Raw genomic sequence first — 23,813 nt, forward strand, 5'->3', positions numbered from 1 at the left:
TCTTTTTGGTGTGTGCTTGTATCCCTCCGTTTAACAAAACCCAAAGCAGAGGCATAATTCAGATATCATCAACAACTAACATCGGATGCTACATAGCAGACCACCAAATCGAGTTCAAATTGGTCTCCGGATTCTTTAACCCGAACGACGACGGAATTTGCTGTAAACATATAAATGACCGTACATTTTGCTTTTTGGATGCTTCTGCTCGATCTTTGTTGATCAAAAATGGAGTCGGGAGGAAAAGGCTGGTTACATGGGTCGCTATTCTTCTATACATTGTGCGCGTTGGCTTTATTTTCCACTCGCGTGACCGGACAGATTCGTTATTCTATACCTGAGGAAATGCCAGTGGGCTCGTTTGTTGGAAATATTGCCTCGGACCTTGGGTTTGAGCCGAAGAGACTGATTTCAGGAAAAGCGCGTGTTTTCACGGCGGACAGCAGTGAGTACATTGGACTGGACAAGGAGAACGGGCATCTGGTTGTTAAGAATAAAATTGACAGAGAAGAGCTATGTGGAGAGATATCAGCATGCAGTGTCAGTTTTGAAGTCATTTTTGATAATCCGATGGAGCTTTATCGAGTTACCGTTGACATACAGGACATCAATGACAACAGCCCCGTCTTTCCGAAATCTAAAATTGAACAAGAAATCAGCGAATTAGCGGTACTGGGTGCGCGATTTCCTTTAGAGAGCGCAATAGACCCAGACGTGGGAGTGAACACGCTACAGAAATATACTCTTCAGCCCACCGATCATTTTAAGCTACACATTCTGACTAGTGAGGATGGCAGTAAAAACGTCGAGATGGTTCTTCATTCTGCCCTAGATAGAGAAAAGAAAAAGCATCATAACTTAATACTGACGGCTTTTGATGGTGGGAAACCACAAAGGTCTGCAACTGTACAGATTAATATCATTGTTCTCGATGTCAATGACAATGCGCCTGTGTTTAGCCAGTCGTCTTATAAAACATCAGTTGTTGAAAATGCTCCTAAAAGCACAATCGTAACAAAAGTCAGTGCGACCGATGCTGATGAGTCCAGTCACGGCATCCAGTACTATTTTGAGCACGCGACATCTGCGGTAAAAGCTTTGTTCTCCATTGATGCGGATTCTGGTGAGGTTAAAGTCATAGGTGATATAGATTATGAAAAACACAAGCAGTTTAAAATCAAAGTCAAAGCTAAAGATCACGGAGGTTTGACTGACTCGAGTGAGATAATTATTGACGTCATTGACATAAACGATAACACGCCCAAAATTACAATAATGTCTTTTTCCAGTGCAGTATCTGAAGACGCAGCACCTGGAACTGTTATAGCAATGATAAATGTACAGGATCTGGATTCAGGTGACAACAGTAAGATTACATGTTCTATTGATCTGAACTCTCCTTTTAAAATCATGTCCTCATTAACTAATTATTACAATCTGGTGACAGACTCAGAACTAGACAGGGAACAGACAGCAGAGTACAATATCACTATAACTGCTGTAGACGGGGGAAACCCACCTCTTTCTAGTAAAGAGATTTTGAACCTCAAGATATCTGATGTAAATGATCACGCGCCTCAGTTTAAACAGGAATCATATAATGCCTTTATAGCTGAAAATAACCCGCCATCTACAACTATTCTGACTGTCAAAGCAGAAGACATGGACTGGGGGCCAAATGCAAAGGTTTCATATTTTCTTATCGATGGAAATTTGAATGGAGCACCTCTGGCATCTTACATTTCTATAAATTCAGAAACTGGAGTAATCTATGCAGAAAAATCTTTTGATTATGAACAGCTGAAATCATTCAAAATACAAGTCAAAGCTCAAGACGGGGGCTCTCCCCCTTTATCAAACAATGTGACTGTAAACGTCATAATCCATGATCAGAATGACAACGCTCCTCAGGTTCTGTATCCAGTACAGACTGGCGGTTCAGTGGTGGCTGAGATTGTGCCTCGTGCTGCAGATGTTGGATATCTCGTCACTAAAGTGGTGGCTGTTGATGTGGACTCTGGACAGAATGCCTGGCTCTCCTATAAACTACAGAAAGCTACAGACAGAGCGCTGTTTGAAGTGGGTTTACAGAATGGAGAAATAAGAACTGTGCGACAAGTGACTGATAAAGATGCTGTCAAACAGAAACTCACTGTTGTTGTGGAGGATAACGGACAGCCCTCTCGCTCAGCTGTGGTCTCCATTAACGTGGCTGTGGCTGACAGCTTTCCTGAAGTGCTGTCAGAGTTCACTGATTTTACGCATGAAAAACAATATAACGACAACCTTACATTTTATTTAGTCTTGGCTCTTGCTGTGGTCTCCCTTCTCTTCATAGTCTCGATTATTTCAATCATCTCAGTGAAAATCTACAGATGGAGGCAGAATAAGTTATTTTTTAAATCAGGGGCAAATCTACCTGTAATTCCATATTACCCTCCAGTCTACGCAGACGGCACATTACAGCATGTGTATAATTATGAAATGTGCGGGACTACTGATTCAAGGATGAGTGATGTGAAGTTTGTCAGGCCCTACAGTCAGAACACACTGGTGAGCCAGAGTCGTTTGGGGACAGTTCAGAGAGAAAAGAAGGAGCAGGAGGTTGATGATCTTACTTTAGAGGTGAGACCTTGTTTGATGTTTTAAAATTAACTCATTAAGATTCAATTAACAAGAGCCCAGGGAGTGTTGTAATACTTTTTGCTTTTATGTCTGTAACTTAGACTATGATATAAGTTCAGCACATTTATCCACTACAGCTTAAAGTTGTTTTGAAGAAAGGGTATAAATCTATGACTTGTCTTTGGCATTAAAAAAAAAAAAAAAAATCAATATGCAACAAGTGCATAAATATGATAATAATAAATAACAGACAGTTTGTGCGTGTTAGTCACTTTCACAATTGTGCTCAATGTCAGTCTATACACTGTGCCGCTTTGTACAGTTTTTGTTAGTCCAGTAAGTCAATAGGAAATATATGAATGTTTCCATGATATTAAATAAACATATTTCTATTTATTAATTTATATGTTAGGTAAATGTTTGGAAGATATGTTATATTTCATATTAGACAAGAGCATCTGCTGAATTAGATGATATATGTTCTCTTATCTACCATGAATTAACTTGATCACAAGCCAAATAATAAACCAGAAGTGAAGTGTTGATTTTGTACCTCAAAGTTATTATTAGTATAGTAGTAGTAGGAGCACAATACATTTTTTTTATATTTTTACAGTGTTACAACAGCTGCCGTCACTTCAGGAGACTGATGTTTCTCATCAATTTAACCAATGAATTGAAAGGATAGTCCACTCAGAAATGAAAATTCTCATCATATACTCATATACATCATATACACATAATATATTTTGAGAAATGTCTTAGTGTTTTTATGTCCATACAATGGAAGTCAATGTGGTCCAATGTTGTTTGGCTCCCAATGTTCTTCAGAATATCTTTTGTGTTCCATGAAATAAACTTTTTTTTTTTTATACAGATTTCATTTTGCAGGGAACATCCCTTTAATAATAGGTTAAACTAAACGTGGTACAACCTAGTAATACAATGCTCTCTTGTAGATTGAGGTTCTCAGATTTGTGAAGCATTTGTCACAACCATCTCTGCCCTCTCACTCTTTGCTCTTTTAACAGAGGCATGTTCTTTTTTTGTGGTATGTATAACATTACACAGTGCATAACATTATATATGGGATATTTAACACTTTCAAGTTTCAGTCCTTGATGGTGTCGGTTTTTCGAGAAAGTGACTATTCCGTAGTACTGTATTTGGACTCTAAGTGCCGCTGTTCAACCTATAAAGCTAGTGTTTTTATCCTTCCCTTAAACCCAAAGCAAAGACATAATTTAAACATCGTCAACAGATAACTGTGAATGCTACAAAACAAGACCGCAAAACCGCTTTCAGCTTTGTCTCCAGACTCTTCAAGCCTGAGAAAGGTGCATTTAGTTGGAAATATAATCTATCATATTGTCTTTGGATGCTTCTGCTCGATCTTTGTTGATCAAAAATGGAGTCGGGAGGAAAAGGCTGGTTACATGGGTCGCTATTCTTCTATACATTGTGCGCGTTGGCTTTATTTTCCTCTCGTGTGACCGGACAGATTCGTTATTCTATACCTGAAGAAATGCCAGTGGGCTCGTTTGTTGGAAATATTGCCTCGGACCTTGGGCTTGAGCCGAAGAGACTGATTTCAGGAAAAGCGCGTGTTTTCACGGCGGACAGCAGTGAGTACATTGGACTGGACAAGGAGAACGGGCATCTGGTTGTTAAGAATAAAATTGACAGAGAAGAGCTATGTGGAGAGATATCAGCATGTAGTGTCAGTTTTGATGTCATTTTTGATAATCCGATGGAGCTTTATCGAGTTACCGTTGACATACAGGACATCAATGACAACAGCCCCGTCTTTCCGAAATCTAAAATTGAACAAGAAATCAGCGAATTAGCGGTACTGGGTGCGCGATTTCCTTTAGAGAGCGCAATAGACCCAGACGTGGGAGTGAACACGCTACAGAAATATACACTTCAGCCCACCGATCATTTTAAGCTTAATGTTCAGAATGGCGCTGGTGGGAATAAAAACGTCGAGATGGTTCTTTATTCTCCCCTAGATAGAGAAAAGAAAAAGCATCATAACTTAATACTGACGGCTTTTGATGGTGGAAAACCACAAAGGTCTGCAACTGTACAGATTAATATTATTGTTCTCGATGGAAATGACAATGCGCCTGTGTTTAGCCAGTCGTCTTATAAAACATCAGTTGTTGAAAATGCTCCTAAAAGCACAATCATAACAAAAGTCAGTGCGACCGATGCTGATGAGTCCAGTCACGGCATCCAGTACTATTTTGAGCACGCGACATCTGCGGTAAAAGCTTTGTTCTCCATTGATGCGGATTCTGGTGAGGTTAAAGTCATAGGTGATATAGATTATGAAAAACACAAGCAGTTTACTGTCAAAGTCAAAGCTAAAGATCACGGAGGTTTGACTGACTCGAGTGAGATAATTATTGACGTCATTGACATAAACGATAACACGCCCAAAATTACAATAATGTCTTTTTCCAGTGCAGTATCTGAAGACGCAGCACCTGGAACTGTTATAGCAATGATAAATGTACAGGATCTGGATTCAGGTGACAACAGTAAGATTACATGTTCTATTGATCTGAACTCTCCTTTTAAAATCATGTCCTCATTAACTAATTATTACAATCTGGTGACAGACTCAGAACTAGACAGGGAACAGACAGCAGAGTACAATATCACTGTAACTGCTGTAGACGGGGGAAACCCACCTCTTTCTAGTAAAGAGATTTTGAACCTCAAGATATCTGATGTAAATGATCACGCGCCTCAGTTTAAACAGGAATCATATAATGCCTGTATAGCTGAAAATAACCCGCCATCTACAACTATTCTGACTGTCAAAGCAGAAGACATGGACTGGGGGTCAAATGCAAAGGTTTCATATTTTCTTATCGATGGAGATTTGAATGGAGCACCTCTGGCATCTTGCATTTCTATAAATTCAGAAACTGGAGTAATCTATGCAGAAAAATCTTTTGATTATGAACAGCTGAAATTGTTCAAAATACAAGTCAAAGCTCAAGACGGGGGCTCTCCCCCTTTATCAAACAATGTGACTGTAAACATCATAATCCAAGATCAGAATGACAACGCTCCTCAGGTTCTGTATCCAGTACAGACTGGCGGTTCAGTGGTGGCTGAGATTGTGCCTCGTGCTGCAGATGTTGGATATCTCGTCACTAAAGTGGTGGCTGTTGATGTGGACTCTGGACAGAATGCCTGGCTCTCCTATAAACTACAGAAAGCTACAGACAGAGCGCTGTTTGAAGTGGGTTTACAGAATGGAGAAATAAGAACTGTGCGACAAGTGACTGATAAAGATGCTGTCAAACAGAAACTCACTGTTGTTGTGGAGGATAACGGACAGCCCTCTCGCTCAGCTGTGGTCTCCATTAACGTGGCTGTGGCTGACAGCTTTCCTGAAGTGCTGTCAGAGTTCACTGACTTTACGCATGAAAAACAATATAACGACAACCTGACTTTTTATTTAGTCTTGGCTCTTGCTGTGGTCTCCCTGCTCTTCATAGTCTCAATTATTTCAATCATCTCAGTGAAAATCTACAGATGGAGGCAGAATAAGTTATTTTTTAAATCAGGGGCAAATCTACCTGTAATTCCATATTACCCTCCAGTCTACGCAGACGGCACATTACAGCATGTGTATAATTATGAAATGTGCGGGACCACTGATTCAAGGATGAGTGACGTGAAGTTTGTCAGGCCCTACAGTCAGAACACACTGGTGAGCCAGAGTCGTTTGGGGACAGTTCAGAGAGAAAAGAAGGAGCAGGAGGTTGATGATCTGACTTTAGAGGTGAGACTCTCTCTCATAATCGCTCATTGCTGCAGGAGTTTAAAGCTTTAAGCACTATACTCTCCTTAGTTATGCGTGTTTGTTTGTTTGTGTTTTTTCTCGAAACTAAGTTATCCATTTTAAAACCTTATATGTTAGCAGATGTTGTATATATCGTTTTGAGAAATTGGAGTTCATGTTCAGTCTCACAAACACATCACAATGTTGGTGCACAGTGAACTCGGTTCCATCCAAGATTTCTGCTACTCTATTAAAGTCATGAATATCATGATATTTAAATTTATAGCAATACATATGTACAGTGCAATTTCAATGTAATACACAGGTGTTTCTTTTCTTTTTTGCTTTGTATTTTGTTACACTCCCGTGTGGTTTTGTCAGACAATTCTATGGTACATTTGTCCAGGCTTTATGGTGGATTTGCCATAAATATTGCTTCAACGTTTGCTCCTTTTTATACTTTTCATTTTCCAAGTGATCTCAGGTAGAGCTTCCTTTATGGCTGTATATCAGGGATTTGTAATACTGCAAATATCATTTTGTTATTTCTGCATTATTATGTTTAGGATTGTGGCAATGCTAAAATAATTTTGAATGTTTTCTTGAAGGTATCGCTTGATGCAAAATCTGTGTATTTTTTTACCATAATTATGCTATATCAACTGAAATACAATATCAAAAATGTTACTAATTTGTCCATAGAACCGTTTATCAGATGCAGGCATGCTTTTCAGTAATCAACTTGATTTTTTTATTTATGATAGCCTGATAGATCATGAACATTCATTCTGATTGGCTTTTCATGCAAACTTTGTTGTGAGAAGATAAATTAGGTCAGTCAATGTATTTGCTAGCTTCATAATCTCACTAAGTTGAATAAAGTGTTAAAATACAGACAACAAATACTCATAGTACTTTTACAGTGATACAGTGTTTAGTTTTACTGCTTAGATTTTCTTTCACTCTCTGTCAAATGAGTCTCTCTTTCCTCCAGTGCTGAATAGAAACCCTGCACAGTAAGCTTTTGTGCATTAAATTGACACACTCGCCTCACATTCTCTGTGTATAAGGAATTACAAAACCCTTTCTATGCATTCAATGCATGCATACCCAAAAAGTTACTATGGAGAAGTAAATTAGTGAGTAGTCTATTTTCTTCTGCTTTCTTCTTTGCTGTCAATACCTTTGTGTATTTAACACATCTGGATTTTAAATCCCCCTTCTTAATTCACATTCAGATTAAATGACGAACACCATATAATTATTTTTATTGTGTTATTAGTATTAGAGCTGCTGAAGGTCTAGGTGTGGGTTCTGCATTAAACTCTCATGGATGCTGGGAGTGGCTTATCTGCAGTGCAAGTGCAGCCAGATATCTGAAACATCATTCAGTATCAAATCTGTGTCAGCTGAAGCATTACTGGGTCCACTGCCCAGTGTTCATAAATATCACATTTATATTCATAAAGAAAAAATCCCTTTCTCTGATGTTTACAGTACACCAAAAACGTTTGATTCCCTGTTTATAGTTACAGAAAACTGTAAAACACTGATCTGGTCAATATATATATTAAGAGTCTTTGTCCTGTTTCTGCCTCCAAATCAGTGTTTTACAGTCAATGCCAATGATTAAATGTAAATATTATATATATATATATATATATATATATATATATATATATATATATATATATATATATAATTTAAATTTAATTATTGACACTTACATATGCATAAAATCCCAAGCAATATATCATAGAAGAGTGAGCTAGCATAATAATTTTCCCTTACAAAAGTGGTGTCTTAACATTACCAACATTTATCTACATACAGTGATCAGTGAAAATGTATTATAGTGAATTTTACTCCAAATTAGGACCTTATTATCAATGTGAGTAAAGCTCAGACAGCAGATGAGATCTGTGGTGGTGTTTGTGAGAATGCTGACTCTCAGCCAGGGGGAAGGAGGGGCCTTTTCTCTCTGCAGTGAGAGTCTTTGTCCTGCTTCTGCCTCCTCAAACCTCTACCAGAGCTGGATGCAAACACTGATGCTGTCAAAAAGCTTGAAATTATATAGCAAATTTCTTTGCAGAAATTTTCAGAATTTAGTGTGCACATATTTTCAGGTCTTTACATGTGTAATATAAATATTTATATGCAGTGCTTTAAACAAATCCTTCTTATTTTGTATCCTTTATCTGTTTGCTCGGACAGCTTAAACGCAACCCACTCCACCTACATATATGCATGTCCATACACTGTATTTTTCCTTTGACACACATACTACTCCCTTGACAACATGCATTTCTATGACAACAGACTGAGTCAGACCATTCCATTTCCTCCTTATAGGGGTGGGAGCCTGTCCATGTGTTTGTGGGGGATGGTCTTGTCCAACCCCCCCTTCGGTCTCTCCCATGCTCCCTCTTGTGCTTAATAGAAGTGTATACCACTGTTAGTGTTATTATCAGTTTACATGTTTTCTTAAATTTGTACTGCTCAATTACTTTTGGTAAAATAATTGAGTGTGGTAGTTGTTTTGATTGCATACTGCTCATGATCTGCTCCTTTATCAGTGGAGATGGTAAAACTGGAGGTAGCTACTAACTAATTGCTGTGCATCACAATTTATGTAGAAATTATATACATAAACCGCACCGCATCATAAAATAATAAAAAGTTGCAATAGTCAATTTCAGATGAATACAATCCAAGATGAATAAATTGCTATTACAATTCTAACCATATGTTTATCTTTTTTCTCTCCTCATTTTGTCTGGCACATTCCACCTCTTTACCTGGCTTTCACCAACAAAGGTAAGAGCAAATTTCCTTTTTTGTATATTAAAAATGTGTTTAGCAATAACAAAAAGACACTTCTCTAAAATTGAGTGTATTATATTTACTAGAGCAAACTATTTCTTATAATTAAATATTTTCAAGATGAAATTGGATGGGTACAATATGTTTTTCTTTTCTTCAGATGTAGGGTACAGTGGGTCTCAATGCGCTTTTCTCTCTCTCTCTAAGCTCTAAACAACAACACCTTTGTCACTATATGCACTGAGAAAGGGTCATCATATGCAAATAAAAAGAAATTGAGGGTATTGGATCTAACATGATATTAAAAACTTTATGTAGTTAATAAAAATCCCTTAAGTAATGATAAAATGATTTTGAGACAAAATATTATGATTATATTATGATATGAATATTTATTTTTTTAACTCTCAATGTAATTAAATTGAAAAATAAGTTATATTAATCTATACTCAAATACTTAGTACTTGCATAAATATTATTAAATATCATAGCATATTGTATTGCTATCATATAGTGACATCACTATTGCCTCAACATCATTATAGACTGCACTGGGATGGGGGGCCTTTATCCAGAATGTTAGGTAAAAGACCCCTCTAGCTGCAATTACATTTACTGTATTTTGAATTATATTGCTCCATTAAAAAAAAAAAAAAAAAAAAAAAAAGCAACATTTTGATTGTCATACACAATGATAAGGGAAAAATTATTCCTTAAGGACGCTTTTAGCCCCATTGTACCCAAATCTATTTGCTCCATAGGTTAGGCAGATGTGTATTGCCATTTTGATTCCACACACTAGAAACACAATAACAACTCTCATAGTACAAAGTCCGCTACTGTCAGTGCACAAGACAAGGTATTAAATAGACGATCAATGTTTCTGTAACTTGATGCTGTTACGCAAGGTAGAAAAAAGGAAAAGAAGATTTTCAAATGCACATATCCAGGTAAGTGAGTGGCTCGCGCAAAAGGTTTCTGTGAATTTTTCCTGGGGAAAATAAGTCTCAATGTTTTCTACTGCTTCTGAACGACGTTAAGATACTTTTAAGAACTATTCCAGCTGTGGCATGCGTAAGTATGTTTGCGAAGATAAAAAGACAAACAGTCTGGATTGACCGAGATGGAAAGCATGGGAATATACATTCCTTCCTTCTCAACACATGAGTGTAGCTGCTGAAACAGGCCGCCTGTGTGGCGCTGTCCGCCCGCGTGGTGCTGAAACGCTCTCTTCACTCTGGCTGCTTGCTGTCTCCCCCTGCTCATGGTTGAGTCCTTTGTTGCAAGAGGATCATGCAGTCTTTTACGGATAAAGGGCATTTTATCGACTAATATTGGAATATATGTATATCATTTCATTGTTTTTAAAGGCGATAATTATAACTGAAATATAAATACGTCTGTAAATACGTCTGATAATGGTTACAATGTAAAATTCTTACGCGCCTCCAGCAATAACTTCCACACACACTGCAATGCACGCACTGCTCAAACCATATACATGTACGGCTGCGCTTCTCTCTGTCGCCACATGACGGCACACGTTCATATTCTTTCTGTTTAAGATAACTGAAGCTATATTTAAATAAAGTGGATACAATACACACACACACACACACACACACACACACACAATAGAGGATAATAATACTGATAAAAAATAACAACAATAACACTAATAAAAATAGCATTAATAAAAATAGCACATTATTAGTATAATTGTTAATATTATTGTTATTAATATTTATTATTATTGCATATTATTATTATTATAATTGTTTCATAGTATTATTATTATTATTATTATTTCATATTATACTTGAATTTCTTGCTTCTAGATTCTTGTTTCTCTCCTCTGACTCACTTTGCCTGTTCCTCACTCGTACTACCCCTTTAAGATATTTAAATGACTGGATTGGTTCAAGATAAATGCACAGTCGACCAATGAGGTGCAGACTTGGACAAAGAGATCCACTCCCTCCCACGGCTGTGGCATCTTTCTGAGCTTGAGCACAGAGAACGCATGAATTACTCGTTTTTATCAAAAGGACCTCTTACACTAAAAAGGAATATGCCATCAATATATTGTTTGGGATTATGTAACTGTTGCAAATATTTTGAAACCTTGAGAAAACTTGGATAAATCGTCAAAGCTTGGAGCCGGAGATGATGGAATCTCTTTTGTTTTTGAGGAGAATTTGGTGGTGCTGTGTCTTTATTCTTCCTTGGAGTACAATAGAGGCACAGATTCGATACACAATTCCAGAAGAGCTAAGAGAAGGATCTGTGGTCGGAAATATCGCTAAAGATCTAGGTTTGGATGGGTCTAAGATTATAGATCGTAAACTACAAATAGCATCTGAGACTGGTAAGCAGTATTTCGCTTTGGATGTGGAAAAGGGTGATCTTATAGTGAATGAGAGAATTGATAGAGAGGGTTTATGTGGATACAATGTACCGTGTGTTTTGCCTCTTCAAGCCGTTTTAGAAAATCCTCTTCAGATGCATCGAGTTGAGATTGAAGTACAAGATATTAATGACAATACGCCCAATTTTAAATCTAATGAGCGTGTACTGAACATTCCAGAATCTATTAATTCAGGAGCAAAATTCCTTTTAGAGAGCGCTGTTGACTCAGATGTACAGTCAAACTCTTTAAGATCATACAGTCTGAGCATTAATGATCATTTTGTTTTAAACGTGAAAACTCAAGATGCTGTCAAAATTCCAGAACTAGTACTCAAGCAACCTCTTGACAGAGAAAAACAGGCTGTTCATAAGCTAATATTAACGGCAGCTGACGGAGGGAATCCAGTGCGCACGGGCACATGTGAGATCACGGTTGTAGTTTTGGATAATAATGACAATGCTCCTGAATTTGAAAAGCCTTTCTATGAGACTGTTGTTGATGAAAACGAAATAATCCATAAAGAAATTTTAAGAGTCAAGGCTATAGATTTAGATGAAGGGTTAAATGGAGAGATTGAATATTTTTTTTCAGACCAAACATCAGATACAGCATTGTTTAATATTAACCAACAAACTGGTGCCATCACAGTTAAAGGACAACTTGACAATGAAAAAGCAAGCTTACATAAATTTGATATAGTTGCAAAGGACAAAGGAAATCCTCAAATGGTGGGCCACTGCAGTGTAAAGATAAAGGTTAATGACGTAAATGACAACGCACCTGACATAATTATAACTTCACTCTCAAGTCCAATTCCTGAGAATTCCCCAAATGGCACAGTCGTTTCATTAATTAGTACAAAAGATGCAGATTTAGGAGAGAACGGGAAAGTGAAACTTACGTTGGCTCCTGGGACACCGTTTAGATTGAGTCCTACAGTTTCCAATCATTACGCACTAGTTACTAACGGTCCTCTAGATAGAGAAACTTACTCTGAATATAAAATTGAATTAAACGCTGTTGATGCAGGTTCGCCACCGCTATCTAGTGGGAAAACAGTCACAATCGGCATTTCAGACGTAAATGACAACCCTCCAATGTTTTCTGAGAAGTCTTATACGGTTTACGCTAAAGAAAACAGCGCTCATGACTCAATATTGTGCTCAGTCTCCGCCCATGACCCAGACTTGGGCGAAAATGCTAAAATCTCCTACTCTGTTTTGGACTCTAAAGTTCAAGACGTGCCTGCATCTTCTTATATCTACATAAACTCAGAAAACGGCAGCATATTTAGCATGCAGTCATTTGACTACGAGAAAATCAAAGTGTTTCAGATCCTCGTTCAAGCTAAAGATCATGGCTCTCCATCTCTGAGCAGTAACGCCACTGTTCATGTGTTTATTCTGGACCGGAACGATAACGCTCCTGCTGTCATTTACCCGTCCACATCCATGGGGTCTGTCCCTCATCAGAGGATGCCCCGTTCTGCTAAAGCAGGACATCTCGTTACTAAGGTAACAGCAGTGGACGCGGACTCGGGTCATAACGCCTGGCTCTTCTACAGGCTCGCGGAGGCCACGGACGCGTCACTGTTCAGTGTGAATTTACATACGGGAGAGGTGAGGACTAAACGCGCCGTTTCAGAGCAGGATGACTCCTCTCAGAGACTGATGATAGAGATAAAGGATAATGGAGAACCGATCCAGTCCACCACAGTCACAGTGGATATACTGATAGAAGACGGGTTTCATGAGCCAATTTCAGACTATAGAGAGAAAACTATAGAGCCAAACAAGAAAAGCGGCAAAATTACTTTATATCTGATCATCTCTTTAGCCGCTGTGTCTTTGTTGTGTCTGATGACGTTTTTCATCTTGCTGGTGAAATGTGCGCGAGGCAGTAGAGGCGGCTCAAGCTGCTGTATCAGGCGAACTGATTCTGGATACAAGAACCCCAACAGAAACCTGCAGATCCAGCTCAACACTGACGGGCCCATTAAGTATGTGGAGGTTCTGGGAGGAGACATGATGTCTCAGAGTCAGTCCTTTGGCTCCTATCTCTCTCCAATGTCAGAATTCAGTGATCTCACCCTCGTTAAGCCCAGCAGCACCACAAACTTTACAGACACGCTAAACGTGCTTGATGCGTCATTACCAGACAGCGCGTGGACGTTCGAGAGCCAACAGGTGAGCGCGTGAAATTGTTTAAATTATATTTTGAATATTATGCTATATGTATGAATATTTATATTATATGGCGTTAGTGATTTCATTATGTGAAAACACTAATTATTCTAACAACTTTTATAATCATAAAGTAACACTGTATTTGCATCAAAACTAGATTACTGGTGCTTTGTAGTTTTAATAGCTCTGATGAAAATACAGTGTTTGTTATGCTTATGGGTTTTACTTTCAAAATGATCTCTGCTCTCAAACTTGTGCGTACGTGTGTTACATGTTTGAGCACCGACGTTTTCTGCAGCATCTATAGTAGGGTAAGATGGCCCCATTGGGCAAGATGACCCACACCACACTTTTTTTTTTTCTCTTGGCCATAGATGGCACAACATCTCATGTCATTTCATCGGATATATCCACATTTGTGAGCTTTTAAAAACAGTTTTGAGGTTAATAAAACTAATTTTGTGTCTCTGGAAAATAGTGATCACTTATGTTAAATATAAGTATGGTGTTTGTTTATCAGGGAATTGCTGGTACATTAATGCTTTCTACATTTTTTTTAAATTTTCACAAAAGTCCCAGTTGACCCTATGCAGGAGGGCATCTTAGTAGTGGGGCAAATAATTTTACAATTTGTGGTATGGCAACTTAAAGTTTCCATTCCCTTAATAACATATTGACTGATGTATCATCATTCTGCCTGCTAAACCTATATCTAATTACAATTTAAAAGTAAATGCACATTGTTCTTTTTTTAAATTCCGATTTATGTTCTGCACTTTATTTCTAAATATTCCAATGATCTGTAATTGCGTTTGAAACAACTAATTGGAAACATAATCGACGTTTCAATGTAAAATGAGCTAACATGAACTGTATATTGTCTGTATGGGTGTTGCGCGTGGCTTTGCTCTGCCTCTTTAAGACTGATTCGTGTTGTGACTGGTGAGCCCTTGTCCAATAGTGAGACTGCACTGCACAAAGGGATCTACTCCCTCCCTCTGACATAATGCTGAAAACCATTACGCACAGACCTGAGACAAAATGCACTGCACTCGCTGCAATTTATTTAACAGCGGAATATAACCTGGAGTTCTATACATTTTAAAATGTCACATTATTTTTGTGACGGCTTACACGCGTAAGATGTATGTCAGGATACTGGTATCAACGATCATTTATCGTGTTTGGAAATGAGGACTCAAATACAAAGGAGAATTTTGTTCTGGCGGGCGCTGTGGCTGTTGTGTTTCGCTGTTTTGTGGAGCGAGACAGACGCACAGCTTCGTTATACAATACCGGAGGAGCTGAAGGAGGGATCCATTGTTGGAAATGTAGCTAAAGATCTCGGTTTGGATGTATCTGAAATATCTAATCGTAAATTACGGATAACATCTGAGTCTGGTAAGCAATATTTCAGTCTGAATTTGCGGAATGGCGAGCTGCTTGTTAATGAAGTAATAGACAGAGAAACCCTGTGCGGACAAAGCGCGAGCTGTGTGTTACCATTACAAGTCATAATCGAGGATCCACTCCAGTTTTATCGTGTCGAGGTGGACATTCAAGATATTAACGACAACTCTCCAATATTCTTGTCGGAAGTAAACACAATTGACGTACCAGAGTCAACGCTAACTGGAGCGAGGTTTCGTTTGGAACCTGCTCAAGATCCTGACGTTGGAACGAACTCCTTGCGCACGTATGCGCTTAATAAAAATGAACATTTTGTTATGCATATAAAAAACGAAAAAGACGGAACAAAAGTCCCAGAAATAGTTTTAGAGAAATTTGTAGATAGAGAAAAAAATTCTGTGCACCATCTCATTTTGACAGGTATTGATGGGGGTGATCCAGCGAGGTCAGGTACCACCCAGATTACTGTAAAAATTCTTGACGCAAATGATAATGCTCCAATATTTGAACACGACTTATATGAGGTTAAAGTAATGGAGAACACAGTCCCGGGTACAATGATACTTACAGTAAAAGCTATTGACTTGGATGATGGTATAAACGGTGAGGTTGAGTATTCCTTTGCGGCACATACACCTGAAATAATTCAAAATGTGTTTGCTATTAATCCTGTGACAGGCGAATTAGTCGTTTCCAAGAATCTTGATTATGAAATCAGCACCTCATATAAAATTGACATACGCGCAAGAGACAAAGGGTCACTTGCAATGGAGGGACATTGTTCAGTCCAGGTGAATGTTTTAGATGTGAATGATAATGCACCTGAGATCACCATCACCTCCTCACCCAAACCTGTGCGAGAAGATGTGCCCGCTGGGACTATGGTAGCGTTAATAAATGTTAAAGATTTGGATTCAGGCGTAAACGGAAATGTAACACTTATGATGTCACCAGGCACCCCTTTTAAATTAAAGCCAACATTTTTAAACCATTATGCACTAGTGACAGATTCACAGTTAGATCGAGAAAAGTTTCCTAGATATGATATTGAGCTTAAAGCGTCAGACTCTGGATCACCTCCACTGGTATCTAGCAAACTCATTATAGTAAATATATTAGATGTCAATGATAATCCTCCTGTTTTCTCTGAACGAGTGTACACGGTTTACATGAAAGAAAACAGCGCCCCGGGATCAATTTTAGCATCAGTGACAGCATCAGATTTAGATACGGGAGAAAATGCCAAAATTGTCTATTCGGTGCTCGACACTAATACTCGAGACGTACCTGTCTCTTCATATGTATACATCAACTCAGAAAATGGTAGTATATTTAGCATGCACTCTTTTGACTATGAGAAAATGAAGGTCTTTAACATGATCGTGCTCGCTAAAGACAATGGCTCTCCATCTCTAAGCAGTAACGCCACTGTTCATGTGTTTATTCTGGACCGGAACGATAACGCTCCTGCTGTCATTTACCCGTCCACATCCATGGGGTCTGTCCCTCATCAGAGGATGCCCCGTTCTGCTAAAGCAGGACATCTCGTTACTAAGGTAACAGCAGTGGACGCGGACTCGGGTCATAACGCCTGGCTCTTCTACAGGCTCGCTGAGGCCACGGACGCGTCACTGTTCAGTGTAAATTTACATACGGGAGAGGTGAGGACTAAACGCGCCGTTTCAGAGCAGGATGACTCCTCTCAGAGACTGATGATAGAGATAAAGGATAATGGAGAACCGATCCAGTCCACCACAGTCACAGTGGATATACTGATAGAGGACGGTGTTCATGAACCCATCTCAGACTATCGTGAAAAAACGATCGAGCCCAACAAGAAAAGCGGCAAAATCACTTTATATTTGATCATCTCTTTGGGCACCGTGTCAATTTTATCTGTGTTGTCATTGTTCACGTTGATTGTGAAGTGCGTTAGAAGTAGCATCGGAAATTCAAGCTGCTGTATCAGGCGAACTGATTCTGGATACAAGAACCCCAACAGAAACCTGCAGATCCAGCTCAACACTGACGGGCCCATTAAGTATGTGGAGGTTCTGGGAGGAGACATGATGTCTCAGAGTCAGTCCTTTGGCTCCTATCTCTCTCCAATGTCAGAATTCAGTGATCTCACCCTCGTTAAGCCCAGCAGCACCACAAACTTTACAGACACGCTAAACGTGCTTGATGCGTCATTACCAGACAGCGCGTGGACGTTCGAGAGCCAACAGGTGAGCGCGTGAAATTTTGTATATTTTTATATACATTGTGTGTGTGTGTGTGTGTGTGTATATATATATATATATATATATATATATATATATATATATATATATGGCGTTATTGATTTGATTATGTACAAACACGTTATTCTAACCATTTTAGAAATCCACAATAAATAGCACTTTATTTTCATCAAAACTATTATAGTAATAGTTTTGATGCAAAAACAATGTTATGTGTTTATTTGTTTGTTTGTTTTGGATTATGGAAATTGTGGTTAGAATAATACTTTAAAGCGATATTCCTTTTCATATTTGAGCGTCCATGTGCTTTCTGCAGCATCTCCTTAAAGAGTACTAGAAAACTGCAATTGTAATGTATTATTTCATAATATATCCTGTTTTTAAAAACGAGTAAATGGGGGTGGGGGATCGTCGTTTCCATGTAAAATGAGCTAACATGAACTGTATATTGTCTGTATGGGTGTTGCGCGTGGCTTTGCTCTGCCTCTTTAAGACTGATTCGTGTTGTGACTGGTGAGCCCTTGTCCAATAGTGAGACTGCACTGCACAAAGGGATCTACTCCCTCCCTCTGACATAATGCTGGATACCATTACGCACAGACCTGAGACAAAATGCACTGCACTCGCTGCAATTTATTTAACAGCGGAATATAACCTGGAGTTCTACACATTTTAAAATGTCACATTATTTTTGTGACGGCTTACACGCGTAAGATGTATGTCAGGATACTGGTATCAACGATCATTTATCGTGTTTGGAAATGAGGACTCAAATACAAAGGAGAATTTTGTTCTGGCGGGCGCTGTGGCTGTTGTGTTTCGCTGTTTTGTGGAGCGAGACAGACGCACAGCTTCGTTATACAATACCGGAGGAGCTGAAGGAGGGATCCATTGTTGGAAATGTAGCTAAAGATCTCGGTTTGGATGTATCTGAAATATCTAATCGTAAATTACGGATAACATCTGAGTCTGGTAAGCAATATTTCAGTCTGAATTTGCGGAATGGCGAGCTGCTTGTTAATGAAGTAATAGACAGAGAAACCCTGTGCGGACAAAGCGCGAGCTGTGTGTTACCATTACAAGTCATAATCGAGGATCCACTCCAGTTTTATCGTGTCGAGGTGGACATTCAAGATATTAACGACAACTCTCCAATATTCTTGTCGGAAATAAACACAATTGAGGTACCAGAGTCAACGCTAACTGGAGCGAGGTTTCGTTTGGAACCTGCTCAAGATCCTGACGTTGGAACGAACTCCTTGCGCACGTATGCGCTTAATAAAAATGAACATTTTGTTATGCATATAAAAAACGAAAAAGACGGAACAAAAGTCCCAGAAATAGTTTTAGAGAAATCTGTAGATAGAGAGAAAAATTCTCTGCACCATCTCATTTTGACAGGTATTGATGGGGGTGATCCAGCGAGGTCAGGTACCACCCAGATTACTGTAAAAATTGTCGATGCAAATGATAATGCTCCAATATTTGAACACGACTTATATGAGGTTAAAGTAATGGAGAGCACAGTCCCGGGTACAATGATACTTACAGTAAAAGCTATTGACTTGGATGATGGTATAAACGGTGAGGTTGAGTATTCCTTTGCGGCACATACACCTGAAACAATTCAAAATGTGTTTGCTATTAATCCTGTGACAGGCGAATTAGTCGTTTCCAAGAATCTTGATTATGAAATCAGCACCTCATATAAAATTGACATACGTGCCAGAGACAAAGGAGCGCCTGTCATGGAGGGACATTGTACAGTCCAGGTGAGTGTTTTAGATGTGAATGATAACGCACCTGAGATCACCATCACCTCCTCACCCAAACCTGTGCGAGAAGATGTGCCCGCTGGGACTATGGTAGCGTTAATAAATGTTAAAGATTTGGATTCAGGCGTAAACGGAAACGTAACACTTAGCATGTCACCAGGCACCCCTTTTAAATTAAAGCCAACATTTTTAAACCAATATGCACTAGTGACAGATTCACAGTTAGATCGAGAAAAGTTTCCTAGATATGATATTGAGCTTAAAGCGTCAGACTCTGGATCACCTCCACTGGTATCTAGCAAACTCATTACAGTAAATATATTAGATGTCAATGATAATCCTCCTGTATTCTCTGAACGAGTGTACACGGTTTACATGAAAGAAAACAGCGCCCCGGGATCAATTTTAGCATCAGTGACAGCATCAGATTTAGATACGGGAGAAAATGCCAAAATTGTCTATTCGGTTCTCGACACTAATACTCGAGACGTACCTGTCTCTTCATATGTATACATCAACTCAGAAAATGGTAGTATATTTAGCATGCACTCGTTTGACTATGAGAAAATGAAGGTCTTTCATATGATCGTGCTCGCTAAAGACAATGGATCTCCATCTCTAAGCAGTAACACCACAGTTCATGTGTTTATTCTGGACCGGAACGATAACGCTCCTGCTGTCATTTACCCGTCCACGTCCGCGGGGTCTGTCCCTCATCAGAGGATGCCCCGTTCTGCTAAAGCAGGACATCTCGTTACTAAGGTAACAGCAGTGGACGCGGACTCGGGTCATAACGCCTGGCTCTTCTACAGGCTCGCGGAGGCCACGGACGCGTCACTGTTCAGTGTGAATTTACATACGGGAGAGGTGAGGACTAAACACGCTGTTTCAGAGCAGGATGACTCCTCTCAGAGACTGATGATAGAGATAAAGGATAATGGAGAACCGATCCAGTCCACCACAGTCACAGTGGATATACTGATAGAGGACGGTGTTCATGAACCCATCTCAGACTATCGTGAAAAAACGATCGAGCCCAACAAGAAAAGTGGCAAAATCACTTTATATTTGATCATCTCTTTGGGCACCGTGTCAATTTTATCTGTGTTGTCATTGTTCACGTTGATTGTGAAGTGCGTTAGAAGTAGCATCGGAAGTTCAAGCTGCTGTATCAGGCGAACCGATTCTGGATACAAGAACCCCAACAGAAACCTGCAGATCCAGCTCAACACTGACGGGCCCATTAAGTATGTGGAGGTTCTGGGAGGAGACATGATGTCTCAGAGTCAGTCCTTTGGCTCCTATCTCTCTCCAATGTCAGAATTCAGTGATCTCACCCTCGTTAAGCCCAGCAGCACCACAAACTTTACAGACACGCTAAACGTGCTTGATGCGTCATTACCAGACAGCGCGTGGACGTTCGAGAGCCAACAGGTGAGACAGAAAGTATAAAAACATAATCTGTATTGCAAATGTTAGCATTGACAGTACTGTCTGTTGTTTGGGTCAATTCAGGTCCTAACGTGTTTATATTTGTGAGTTATATTTGGAGCCGACAAAGACAGAAACTAGTATGTTTCAGCACCTAAATACTGGACAGCGACATTCATTATATGTTGCTCACATCCATGTACATCTATCTATCTATCTATCTATCTATCTATCTATCTATCTATACCATCATCAGTTCTTAAAAATAGCTTAAAGGAAGCATAAGTCTGAGAACGATGTAGAAGATAGATTTATACATCTAAATTGTGTGTTTCTGTTGAAGTCAAAATTAATATTTATTACTTAAGTTTGGTCGCTTCTTTAATGAAGACACTTGGCAGATTACTGTAGAAGTGAAAAACATTTGAAAGTAAAATTATAGAAAGTTATAGAAGTTTAATCTTATGATAATGTGTAAAAAATGTATAATCTTATGAGAAAAGTGTAAAAATATATTTCATATATTACAAAACATAGTTTGACTCTTAAACTGCAAGAAAACCAAACGCAAAAATCTGAACAAGTTGTGCTTCAAATTGTTGATATCTCAAAAAATTAGCTTTCAGTAGATTTTGTTTGGTTTCGTTCATTCGTTTTTTGATTTAATATTGAAAGAAGAAAAATGAGAAAACAGCTCCTTTTTCGTTTTTTACATTTTTTCCAAAAAAACGAAAAACAAACATCCAGCTTGATTTTTCGTTTTTCGTCCTCAGGTAGAAAAATGTATAAACAGCTTGAATATTCGATTTCTACATGTGGACGGGAATGAAACGAATCCGTGTATCATTCGTTCAGTCGTTTTTTATTTAATATTGAAAGTAGAAAAATGAGAAAACGGTTCCTATTTCGTTTTTTCATTTTTTTTCAAAAAAACGAATAGCAGGAATTCAGCTTTAGTTTTCGTTTTTCGTTCTGAGGTAGAAAAATTATTAAACAGCTGGAATATTCGATTTCTACACGTGGGCGGGAATGAAAGCTGGTTCCTCTGATTTGTCAGCCGAAGATCAAACTGTCCCGTCATCACTTCTTCCTCAGTTCTGCGCAGAATAAGAGTCCTCCGATGTGCGGATTCTTAACGCATTTATTGCAACTTTTTCATCTTTTTTCCATCAACCGGACTAACGAATGGCTCGACACAACACGTACTGGGGAATAGACTAGACAGGGCTTTCTTCTGTTTAGACCAGGGCCCGGTTCCCCGATAACGCTCACTCTTAGCGCGCTAAGAAGACTCGAAAGATATATCTTACCAAAGTTGTTTATGTTCCTAAGTGTGTTCCCCGAAGTGTCCCTTAGGAAGCTTCTTAACACGCTGCCTCTTACGTTCGACGTTACAAAGGCGCTGTCCCAAGTGAAGGTGCTGAATTAGTTGGCATCGATTGCTCAGGAATCGATTTTCCACTTCACGCGAAGGTACGGCGTTAATAAAGACAACACGTTCTATGCAAATTAAACATTCCTCAAATTATTCCAGTAACATTTATTTTAACATAGTTTAAGTAATCAGTAAAATATAGACTAGGCCTATTAATTAAATGATCAAATTGTCAGTAAACGCGTCTTTACATTGACTTAACATGAAAATCACTTGCGCCAGACGCTCTATTCGCGTTTGGTGTGAACGCCAGTTACGCCACTCACTCACATACACAAGGTCATGTCGTGATTTGTTCTATGTAAAGTGGACAATTGTTCTACTTTTTATGGGGTTGACACTTTACTGAATGTCAATGTTATTATGCCTTTTTTTTTTTTTTTAAGACAAACCATTAATTTTTGGAAAAAGTTGATGGATTTATAGCGTTTTGGGGAAAAATGGATGGATTTATAGCGTTTTGAAAAGAAAAAAAATAACTTTGAATTTATCGTCAACAATTTTGTTGTTTGATTTAATAATCATTGTTCAACATGTTCAGACTGAGCCAAAAAAAAACATTTTACCAGGATAAATTGAATATTCACAAAATGTGTGGGTCTGAAAACTATTTAAATGGATTTATAGCGTTTTGGAAAAGAGCTCCTCATATATATATATATATATATATATATATATATTACAAGACAAGGAACAGGGAGAAACAGAGGGCTTACATACACAGGACACAGCTGAACCAAATGAACTAATGAAGCAGGAGTGGCTAGAAACTGAACAATGAACACAGAGGAAGTCCAAACACAAACAGACACATGACAAATATACAGGATAAGAACATTTTCCAACAAAGTTATTGGAGAGTACAATATTGCAGGTCACATTTGAGTATACATGCAACATATTGCATGCATGTACATATTATGTACCCATTTCATTTTGAGGTTAGCATAAATGAAACCTCCTGGCTCACTCGGAAAGAAAAGACAAGCAATAATTGTGCAGTTTTTCTTGGTTATTTGAATGTTAAGGGAACATTCCATTTTATCATTTTGCAAACATTATGGGATGGTTAGACTAAAAACGTTAGACGAACGTCAAACTAAAAAGTTTATATTAACAACAGCTCAAACAACTCTAAGAGAGAGCTTACGAATGGTCCAGACCAACCTTACGAAAGTGTGACTTACAGAAGATACTTAGCGTAAAAACGTGTCGGGAATCGTGCCATAACGTTAAGAGAGAGGTTAAGGAATAGGTTAAGTACTACTTAGCGATAAGAACATTTTGGGGAACCGGGCCCAGAGTTTTCAAGTGCCAGGGGTTTGCTATTTTCCTATTTTCTGAATAGTTTTTATTTTATTTTATTTTTTATCATGAACCACGCTGTGTTTTATTCCTAAGTGACTATATAATGCGTTTTATTTCAAATAATCTAAATGTTGACTTTGAAAAGTAGGCGCGTCAGAAGGCTATTCACTCTATTTTGATTAATTCTTGGTGTGCGCCAGAAAGATGTTCAAGCAGTGGTGTAGTCTACGTGATACGCAGGTATACGCCGTATACCCACTAGAAAAGGCCAAGGATTTGCGTATACCCACTTAAAAAAGCGTGAGGATACGTATCAACTTCGTTTTGTGTCAGAACTTTCACACTTTCATTTATAAATTTAC

The 23,813-nt window shown here is 38.6% G+C and overlaps 4 protein-coding genes and 1 pseudogene across 39 annotated transcripts in view; all 5 read left to right on the plus strand.

Moving 5' to 3' along the window:
• LOC311076816 (protocadherin beta-16-like) overlaps positions 1-10,823 on the plus strand; it is a 91,728-nt pseudogene extending 80,905 nt beyond the window's left edge. Inside the window, exon 2 of the transcript XR_014609553.1 lies at positions 9,248-10,823. The product of XR_014609553.1 is annotated as a protocadherin beta-16-like (transcript). The remainder of the gene's footprint in view (positions 1-9,247) is intronic.
• The window catches only part of LOC311076813 (protocadherin gamma-C5-like), a gene marked incomplete at its 5' end in the record, with an annotated part of 165,391 nt that overhangs the window by 109,290 nt on the left and 32,288 nt on the right, over positions 1-23,813 (plus strand). The window contains one exon of one of the 35 annotated variants that reach the window (XM_084105278.1): positions 3,808-6,430. The exons of 29 other annotated variants lie outside the window; for them this stretch is intronic. In XM_084105278.1, the coding sequence (XP_083961404.1) occupies positions 4,034-6,430 (2,397 nt within the window). Of the gene's footprint in view, positions 1-3,807; positions 6,431-18,084; positions 20,712-23,813 lie in introns of those variants that run through there. 5 more of the 35 variants (XM_084105281.1, XM_084105263.1, XM_084105288.1 and 2 more) reach the window with 5 other exon arrangements.
• On the plus strand, positions 229-2,649 carry LOC311076821 (protocadherin gamma-A3-like; the record flags this gene model as incomplete). Its single annotated transcript, XM_084105298.1, has 1 exon — positions 229-2,649. One exon carries the CDS (start codon positions 229-231, stop codon positions 2,647-2,649), a length of 2,421 nt encoding a protein of 806 aa, XP_083961424.1.
• LOC311076819 (protocadherin gamma-C5-like) lies at positions 11,134-13,861 on the plus strand (the record flags this gene model as incomplete). Its single annotated transcript, XM_084105296.1, has 1 exon — positions 11,134-13,861. Exon 1 carries the CDS (start codon positions 11,420-11,422, stop codon positions 13,859-13,861), a length of 2,442 nt encoding a protein of 813 aa, XP_083961422.1. The 5' UTR covers positions 11,134-11,419.
• LOC311076818 (protocadherin gamma-C5-like) lies at positions 14,891-17,533 on the plus strand. The gene has a single exon (XM_084105295.1). The coding sequence runs from the start codon at positions 15,040-15,042 to the stop codon at positions 17,497-17,499; it is 2,460 nt and encodes an 819-aa protein (XP_083961421.1). The 5' UTR covers positions 14,891-15,039; the 3' UTR covers positions 17,500-17,533.

This window comes from Abramis brama (genome assembly GCF_963993115.1).
Source record: "Abramis brama genome assembly, chromosome: 25".
In the NCBI taxonomy this organism is placed as follows: domain Eukaryota; kingdom Metazoa; phylum Chordata; class Actinopteri; order Cypriniformes; family Leuciscidae; genus Abramis; species Abramis brama.